Source organism: Triticum dicoccoides, chromosome 4A (assembly GCF_002162155.2).
Source record: "Triticum dicoccoides isolate Atlit2015 ecotype Zavitan chromosome 4A, WEW_v2.0, whole genome shotgun sequence".
Taxonomy (NCBI): domain Eukaryota; kingdom Viridiplantae; phylum Streptophyta; class Magnoliopsida; order Poales; family Poaceae; genus Triticum; species Triticum dicoccoides.
In genome coordinates this window covers 593,289,596-593,299,301 of record NC_041386.1, presented here as the reverse complement: position 1 = coordinate 593,299,301, position 9,706 = coordinate 593,289,596, and the positions used below count along the sequence as shown (strand labels likewise).

The following is a 9,706-nucleotide window of genomic DNA, read 5'->3' as shown; positions in this document are numbered from 1 at the left end:
TGTAAAGAGAGGGGATTTTAGCGTTCAAATGTTGCCGATGAATGAAACACTTGTATCCAAGCAGTTGTGCATGTGTTCGGTGCAATGCATTGTTGACATATTTGTCGAATTTTAATTAAAATAATGTTGACTACATTTTCAGTTACACGCATGTTTAATAAATATGTTATTTTCATCTTCCGTTATGAAAGTGTTCAGTGCATGTTTTTGACTGTAACTGAAAATGCACTCCATAATATGTTCGCTGCGTTTTCATTTATGACAGTGTGTGCGCTCCATTGTCAGGCACTTGCACTGCATATGCATATGTTCAGTGCATGTTTTCAGTTTCAATATGTTCAGTGCATGTGTTCGGGGCATTTTCCGTTACAAATATGTTCACTAAATATGTTGGAAGCTATGAAAATGTTCACTCCATATGGTAAGTGCATATGTTCATTTTCATTTACAGATCTCTTTTGCGCCTATGTGCTTTTTCAGTTATAGATTTCTCCAGTGTAAATGTCGAGTTCATGTGACACCACTAGGACCATTACCAGAGAAATTAACTTTTCTAGTAGATGCTAGAGACATAATTCCTCAAAGAACAAGAACTACAACAACCAACAGTGGAAGGGTGAGAGCCAGCTAAGCAACAACAAAAAACACATCTAGATGAGACAGGGACAAGTGCACAAGCAGGAAGACCAAGAAAAAGAACAAAAACATGAAGAACTTCTGAAAGAGGAGCTCGCGGAGGAGGAACAAGAGCAAGAGGAGTTGGGAGTGGAGCTGGTAGAGGAGGAGCTGGGAGTGGAGCTGTCAGAGGAGGAACTAACACTACAGTTGTGGGTGCATTGTATAGACTCATGTTTGAGGATGATGAAGCTAGGCGGACCATCCCTGATCTCAATGCTCAAATGATTCCAGACCTAAATGTAATTGATAAATAAAAGTATCACATAATGCACCTCCAGGGGGTGAGTGCTAGACTGCAGTGAGTTCATGAATGAACTTCGTGCTTATTTGTAGAAGTTCATGTTTGAACGTGAAGCTATGGCCTTAAGAGCCCATTTTGTAATGAACTTTATGTCCTAGTGTACCTTTTCCTGGTGTTATGACTGCAACAACTCATTTTGTGAACTTGATGTAATGAAATTGAGCAAAGAAATCTATTGCTTTCTTGTGAAATGATGTTGCGTTATTTTTCTTTTGCTTTTGCTTTGTTGTCTTGGTCATTATATTCAGCTAAAATGATGTGCCATGATATTCAGTGAAAGATATGCAATGTATATTCAGTGAAAATGATGTGCCATTTTGCTTTTACTTTGTTCTCTTGGTCATTGTATTCCGTGCAATTTCTATGTTAGATGTCAATACAGACAAAATTTTCGCAATGCTATGGATGTTGTCAAGTTATGTAAAAAACTTGAGAGAATTTGTGTGAACAATGGCAATGATGAGAACTGTCTACTGAGCAGCTCTGTGAATTGTGTGAAACTGTGAATTTGAATGATAATCTCTGCTGAAAAAGGACCTCAATTCATGTCTGAATGATACTCCAAAAATATCGATTTGCAACAAGAATAACAAAGTCTAGCCTAGTGACTGAGATGGAGGAAACGTGGCAGTGCACCGCATGGTTCCCACGGACTGCCACGAGCCGCCTGCCGGCCTCAGCGATGTCATCCAATCGACAGCGGCCGGTTTGGACCCTTTGCTCCATGGACGCCACGAGCCCTGCACTGCACTAGCATTGCAGCCGGCCACATGCACACTCCCCTGTTTCTCGCGAGGCCACGGCTCGGCGACGCAGAGCACACGGAGAGCGAGCGCGTCTCCCCAGCTGAGCATCGTCTCTCCCCAGGCGCAGGTGAGGCGGCCAGGGTAAAGAGCAAGCACTGTGTACCTGACCGACCGATCAACGCACGTCAAGATCCCGTGCAGGCAGCGTAGAGCTAGCGTAGCACAGTGACCAGACCAGGCCGGAGTAGGAGTAGGTCAGACCGGTCCAAAAGGCCTCTGATGGCTGACCGGAGAGAGCCAGCCAGCCGGCCGGCCACATCCAGGGGGGCGACGTGACTCGACTGGCCGGACGGGACTCCACAGAGACGCCGGGATCAATGCATGATAGACAATACCAGTACATTTGATCGATCGATGGATCGACCGGACGAACACCGATTCGATGGGTCCAAACTCCGGCGGCCCCATCTGGTCTGCACCTGCTCGTAGGCATGCATGATCCTTGGTTCGTTCAGTGTAAAAAATCACTGGCTGCATGCCCACAGCCGCGCCTGCCGTGGCATTCCAATGGCGAGGCAGAGCTGTCTACTTGCGAAAAACAGGGGGAGATTGCTTGCATCCAGGAGTCTGGGTTAATCAAGTCATTAACTTCAGATAATAACCTAGCACTACTACTACTAGTACCACAAACCCTAGCTACTCTGCTCGCTAGACCAAGCTAGGCGAGATCAAGCTCGAAACAAAGCGAGAATACAGTAAGTTTTGCACGGCAGCCAAAGGTTGTGGTACCACAGTAGACCACGTCGGGAAGAAAAGAAGCCATGGGTGCGGTGCCGTTCTCTTACTTTTAGGCGCGCACCCCATAGGCCACACCAGTGCTGTGCCGTGCACCGCTCCTTTGGCATTGGCAATGGCAATGGCAATGGCCACCACCGATGCACAGTGCGAGCCAGAAGGGCTTTTCAGTTTTCCTCTTGGAGCAAAACCAAATGCTTCCTCCCACCTGCCACTCCTGTTCTGCACTGCGCTCGCAAGGAATCACACCTTTCGTCTCTGATCGGCAGCTACCTCTTGGAGCACGGCACACAGACAGCTTGTTTTGCTTTCCTTCCTTGCGTCTCCACTCTCCACACATGCTCTCTCTCTCTCTCTCTCTCTCTCAACATTTCTCTGCAGCTCTCTTCATCTCTCTCTCTCTCTGCAGTGCTGCACTCGCTTGCAATCTCAGTTCAGCAGCAGCAGTTTGCACATTTCGGCCGTTGTGTGTAAGTTGGACTGTTGCTGCTGCTGCTGCAGCTGGAAAGAAAAGAGCTTTCAATTTTTGACAGGACAATTCACGTTGGGGGCTAGCTGTGGCGTGTCCGTGTGACTAAACATGCATGCATGACAGGGGGAAGAACAAAGACTTGTCCCCCACACGAGTAGCATATTGCATCGCCGAGGCACTGACGTTTCCAAGGAACGGCCCCTAAATAAATGCCTCCTCTCCTTTCACAGCCGTTTCCAAAGCCTATAGCTGGATTGTACAGGATCTAGATCAATAGAATTACCGCGAAACAAGGAATCCAAGCAAGACATGTCTTGTCCGGTTTACAGAGTCAAGTCAAAGTCTCAAATACGGGCAGTTAAGGGCCTGTTTAGTTTTAAATAAGTCACCAACTTATAAGTCGAAAAGTGAAAAAAATGACTTATTTTGCTAAACAGACCCAACTTATAAGTCATAAATTGCTCCACCCCAACTTAAAACTTATAAGTCACCCTCTTTTGCATGAGTCCCATCACCTTTACATAAAAAGCAAGATGGGAAGGTGTGCTCAGATGACTTATAAATCAGGTGACAATCAAACAGGCATGACTTATAAATCACTAGTTTTAAGTCACCTGACTTATAAGTCAGGTGACTTATTGGAACCAAACAGGCCCTAAACCCAGAGATCAAATTACAGCACTTGCTACAAATGAGAGCATGAAAAAGCTAGCAACAAAACAGGCAAAACTGCTGGTTCCTTCCTTCGCGTCTGCATTGCATGATCAACACCGCAAACTCGTTACAAAAACTGATTAGCCCTCTACGTACATCTTGGAACAAGAACGGGACACCAAGTTCCTCAAGATTTCATCATCTCCGGTCAACATCAACCAACCAGACAAAAGGATCGACCGACCACCAGTGTCGCATAAGAAAGTCAAACAAGATCCACCAAAAAAACCCCAAAAGATGGCTATACTATTAGTAGTCTAGAACTATGTCGTGCATTTCATGGGCTCAGTATCAAGCGCCCGCACTTGCACCTCCAGCTCAACGGCTTGTAGTTGGAGTGGTCGTCGTAGGAGGACGGCATTGCTCTCCCACCACCACCACCACCGGCTGCAGCAGCCCGGCTGCCATGGCGCCCAAGCTCCATCCTCCTCTTCTTCTTCCCCGGCTCCTGTGGAGAAATGGGCACCTGCACGGCCTCGCAGTGCCCGCAGGACCGGCACCGCCCCGCGCAGCTCGGCGGCCTCGACCCTATCACGCCCCTGATCCCCGCAATGCGCTTGTCCTGCAGGCAGAGGGCGAGGAGGCAGGAACAGGATCAGAACCCCAACCGCACCGCAAGCGAGGAAGCGAATCGTGCATTGACCGTGCGTGAAGTGAGCTGCACGTACGTACCTCGGCGAAGGCGGCGGCGCTGGCGTGGAAGGCGGCGGCGCTGGCGTGGAAGGCGGCGCGGGTGGAAGCGAGGAGGAGGGCCAGTAGGAGCAGGAGAAGATGGCCCATCTGATGATGGGCGGGATGGAAGCTTGGAAGCGAAAAGGCTAGCGGCGGCGGCGGGAGGGGCGGCGGGGGCTGGTGATGATGGGGGCGAAAGGCAAAAGTTGGCGACCGGCTGGCTCGTTGGTGGCGATGCGCGTGCGGGCGTTTTATCCGCGCGTGTAGATTCGCAGAGGAAGAGGACGGGCAGGTGATACAAAACAGCCGGGCGGCTCCCCTCTTGGCTCCTTTTGGCGGATTGCTAGCTTCCGGCGTACAGTGCGTAGTGCATGAATGAATGCTTGTCCAATGAATCTACGGGCGTCTTTGCACGGATTATGGTACTAGGATTTCTCGGAGTAGATGATTTTGAGAGCAAATGAATTTGCAAAATTGTGTGCCTGATTCACATGAATAGAAAAAACACAGGACTTCTAAACCCAAATGATAAGAGCATCTTCAACAGCCGCGCAACGCGTCGCCGGGTTAGCCAACTTTTGCGCGCGACGGTGCGCTGGCTCCAGCGGCCGCCGCAAATTAAAACGCGTCCACGCCGCTCCAGCAGGCACGCTATATTTCAGTTTTTTTCCTACTACGATTCGATACATATTTGGTTTCATAGATAGTTCTCCTACTACTACTACTCGTCCGACTCGGACTCGGTCTCGGTGATGTCCTCCTCCGACGTCGGAGCGTAGGCGTCAAGGAACCGCTCGTCGCCGGAGTTCCAGGAGGACGCATCTCCTAGCGCTTGGTTGTATTTAGCGACCTCCTTCCGCGTTCGCTTGTCCTCGCGATAGTCGGCTCGTTCCTCCCTCCTCTTCGCCCTCCTCTGGGCGAAAAACTATTCCTCGTTGGTGTCTTCCGGAAAGCGATGGCTCCACAACGCCATGGCTTGCTCGTCCATCTCAGCCAGCCTGAGACGATGCTCCCGCCTCCGGTGCTTGCGACGATCCTCGTCGGTGAGAAGCCGCGGGAAAGGCGCCATCTCCGGTGCGTGCTCCCGCGTCGCCACGTCGGCGAAGTTCATATTCTGACGGGACCGCAGGAGACGCCACGCCGCAGCGTCGTATGCGCGGGCGCCCTCCTGGGCGGTGTCGAAGGTTCCGAGACGGAGCCGCATGCCGCCACCCCATCGAATCTCGACAGAGTAGGTGTCGGACGGACACACGCGGACGCCGCGGTAGCCCGTACCTCCCCAGCGGCGAGGCGGCATGGTGGCGCGGTGGTGGCGTGTCGGCGGCAGAGGGCGATGGAGAGATGGAGAGAGCGGCAGAAGGCGCTGCAATTTATAGGCGCGCCGGACGCGGCGCGTCAAATGTAGCGCGTGAGCTGCCGCCTTTTTCCGCGCGTGCTAGTTTCCCGCCATCGCTGGAGCGCGCAAAAACGTCCCACGCGCGCTAAGAAGCTAATTTACCCCGCGCGCACGTCTTTTGGCACGGCTGTTGGAGATGCTCTAAGTGGCACACTTGTGGCATAAAGTAACACCACCCTGACGATTTTTACAATTAAAACTGTCATAAAAAACCCCCCAAAAACTGAAATTTACCATCCAAACAGAAAGTTGTCATGCTTCACAACTAAAGTTTTGTCATCCTCGAGCAACTAAACTTGCCATCAAAAACTTGCCAACTGATTTTTTTTCCTGCCAAAATAGTGTGCGAGGTGGTTGGACAAGAAAGCTCTAGTGTGAAAAGGAAACCATAGCCTTCTCGTCATCCGTGTGGGCGACTCAAGCGGCCACTCGGTCCACTCTTTTCGGGAGCCGTCGTCGTGCCCCCCTCCTCACAGCTGACGGTGAGGGACTCCATTCCCCTGGTGTCAGGCGATGCACTGGCGACGGTCAGACGTCATGGTGAAGGCGAACATTGTATTGATGGCGTCTATTCGTGTTTGGGCGGCGACCTGATATCTTCCTCTCCCCTGATGGCATTGTTGAAAGCATGAGGCAGGTGCGCCAAGCGGCGGAGGTCACCCGTAACCACCGGGACCAACATGGCATTGTCGCCCACCCGCTGGATCAGTGCAAGACCCCCTGCTCTAGTTCGGAAATCGATGATCTAGCCAGGGAGCTGCTGGGCAGTGCCGAACGAGGATGACTACCTGACACTACCTCCATGGTCACCACATCAGCTACAAGGGGTTTTGACCTCTCGAGCCCATGACAAAGGAGATGATGGCTAGTGATCAGTCAGATATGTCTAGATCTACAGTCGAGAGTGTGGAGTTGTCAATGGCTCTTTTGTGGGTTGGTAGCGCCATGCTCATTCCGGCGCCAGATGGTTTGTGGTCGGTGTCGCTGTCCGCGATGCGTGGCGGCGGACGTGTCCTTCCCCACGATATGATTTGCTGCCATAAGTGATGGTGGCAAAGCTATTGGTGGGGTGTGGTGATTTTCTCTAGTTGTGACGCCCCCGATTCAATCATACACTAATTATACACGCAAACGTGTACGATCAAGATCAGGAACTCACGGGAAGATATCACAACATAATTCTACAAATAAAATAAGTCATACAAGCATCATATTACAAGCCAGGGGCCTCGAGGGCTCGAATACAAGAGCTCGATCATAGACGAGTCAGCGAAAACAACAATATCTGAGTACAGACATAAGTTAAACAAGTTTGCCTTAAAAAGGCTAGCACAAACTCGGATACAGATCAAAATCGGGCGCATGCCTCCTGTCTGGAATCCTCCTAAACTACTCCTGGTCGCCGTCAGCGGGCTGCACGTAGTAGTAGGCACCTCCCGAGTAGTAGTGGTCGTCGTCGACAATGGCATCTGGCTCCTGGGCTCCAACGTCTGGTCGCAGCAATCGGGTATAGAAAGGGGAAAAAGAGGGAGCAAAGCAACCGTGAATACTCATCCAAAGTACTCGCAAGCAAGGAGCTACACTACATATGTATGCATTGGTATCAATTGGAATAAGGGTATCATATGTGGACTGAACTGCAGAATGCCGGAATAAAAGGGGATAACTAGTCCTATCGAAGACTACGCTTCTGGTAACCTCCATCTTGCAGCAGGAGAAGAGAGTAGATGGTAAGTTCACCAAGTAGCATCGCATAGCATAATCCTAACCGGCGATCCTCTCCTCGTCACCCTGTTAGAGAGCGACCACCGGATTGTATCTGACACTTGGAAGGGTGTGTTTTATTAAGTATCCGGTTCTAGTTGTCATAAGGTCAAGGTACAACTCCAAGTCGTCCTATTACCGAAGATCACGGCTATTCGAATAGATTAACTTCCCTGCAGGGGTGCACCACATAACCCAACACGCTCGATTCCATTTGGCCGGACACACTTTCCTGGGTCATGCCCGGCCTCGGAAGATCAACACGTCGCAGCCCTACCTAGGCACAACAAAGAGGTCAGCACACCGGTCTAAATCCTATGGCGCAGGGGTCTGGGCCCATCGCCCTTTCCACACCTACACGTTGCGAACGCGGCCGGAAGCAGACCTAGCTTAGCAGGCGTTCCGGTCCAATCCGGCGTGCGCCGCTCAGTCGCTAATGTCACGAAGGCTTCGGCTGATACCACGATGTCGAGTGCCCATAACTGTCCCTGCGTAGATGGTTAGTGCATATAGGCCAGTAGCCAGACTCAGATTAAATACCAAGATCTCGTTAAGCGTGTTATTTTGAAATAACCGCGAACACCGACCAGGGCCAGGCCCACCTCTCCCCTAGGTGGTCTCAACCTGCCCTGTCACTTCGCCACAAAGATCCACACAGAGGGCCGTCGGGAAAGTATGTCCTTCCAGCCCCCAATTCGTGGATCAACCGCGGGTACTCCTCGAGCCAACCCGACTTTAATCATCACATGTATCATGTATAAAGTATATATTATATACCCGTGATCACCTCCCGAGTGATCACGGCCCGATAGTATAGCATGACAGACCGACAAGAATGTAGGGCCACTGATGATAAACTAGCATCCTATACTAAGCATTAGGATTGCAGGTAAAGGTAACAACAGTAGTAGCAAGGACAGGCTATGCATCAGGATAGGATTAACAGAAAGCAGTAACATGCTGCACTACTCTAATGCAAGCAGTATAGAGATGTGACGCCCCCGATTCAATCGTACACTAATCATGCACGCAAATGTGTACGATCAAGATCAGGGACTCACGGGAAGATATCACAACACAACTCTACAAATAAAATAAGTCATACAAGCATCATAATACAAGCCAGGGGCCTCGAGGGCTCGAATACAAGTGCTCGATCATAGACGAGTCAGCGGAAGCAACAATATCTGAGTACAGACATAAGTTAAACAAGTTTGCCTTAAGAAGGCTAGCACAAACTGGGATACAGATCGAAAGAGGCGCAGGCCTCCTGCCTGGGATCCTCCTAAACTACTCCAGGTCGTCATCAGCGGGTAGCACGTAGTAGTAGGCACCTCCAGTGTAGTAGGGGTCGTCGTCGACGGTGGCGTCTGGCTCCTGGACTCCAGCATCTGGTTGCGACAACCAGAAAGGAAGGAAAAGGGGAAAAAGGGGGGAGAAAGCAACCGTGAGTACTCATCCAAAGTACTCGCAAGCAAGGAACTACACTACATATGCATGGGTATATGTGTAAGGAGGCCATATCAGTGGACTGAACTGCAGAATGCCAGAATAAGAGGGGGATAGCTAATCCTGTCGAAGACTACACTTCTCGCCGCCACCGTCTTGCATCAAGTAGAAGAGAGTAGATTGAAGTCCTCCAAGTAGCATCTCCAAGTAGCATCTCCAAATAGCATCTCATAGCATAATCCTACCCGGCGATCCCCTCCTCATATCCCTGAGGAAGAGCGACCACCGGTTATATCTGGCACTTGGAAGGGTGTGTTTTATTAAGTATCCGGTTCTAGTTGTCATAAGGTCAAGGTACAACTCCAAGTCGTCCTGTTACCGAAGATCACGACTATTCGAATAGATTAACTTCCCTGCAGGGGTGCACCACATAACCCAACACGCTTGATCCCATTTGGCCGGACACACTTTCCTGGGTCATGCCCGGCCTCGGAAGATCAACACGTCGCAGCCCCACCTAGGCAAAACAGAGAGGCCAGAAGGCCGGTCTAAACCTAAGCGCACAGGGGTCTGGGCCCATCGCCCATAGCACACCTGCACGTTGCGTGGGCGGCCGGAAGCAGAACTAGCCCCCTTAATACAAGAGCAGGCTTACGTTCCAATCCGGCGCGCGCCGCTCCGTCGCTGACGTCTGAAGTGCTTCGGCTGATACCACGACG

The 9,706-nt window shown here is 50.7% G+C and overlaps 1 protein-coding gene across 1 annotated transcript; it reads right to left on the bottom strand.

Moving 5' to 3' along the window:
- Positions 1–3,710: 3,710 nt before the first annotated feature.
- On the bottom strand, positions 3,711–4,589 carry LOC119289265 (EPIDERMAL PATTERNING FACTOR-like protein 2). Its single transcript, XM_037568625.1, has 2 exons — positions 4,379–4,589; positions 3,711–4,268 (listed from the first exon to the last, which is right to left on the bottom strand). The coding sequence occupies exons 1-2, from the start codon at positions 4,484–4,486 to the stop codon at positions 3,984–3,986; spliced, it is 393 nt and encodes a 130-aa protein (XP_037424522.1). The 5' UTR covers positions 4,487–4,589; the 3' UTR covers positions 3,711–3,983.
- Positions 4,590–9,706: the final 5,117 nt, after the last annotated feature.

Excerpts from the sequence above, each read along its gene's own strand:
- LOC119289265 (XM_037568625.1), bottom strand. The coding sequence starts at position 4,486 with ATGGGCCATCTTCTCCTGCTCCTACTGGCCCTCCTCCTCGCTTCCACC. Across the intron at positions 4,269-4,378 it reads GCGCCGCCGCCTTCGCCGAG|GACAAGCGCATTGCGGGGAT; the intron begins GTACGTACGTGC and ends CTCTGCCTGCAG.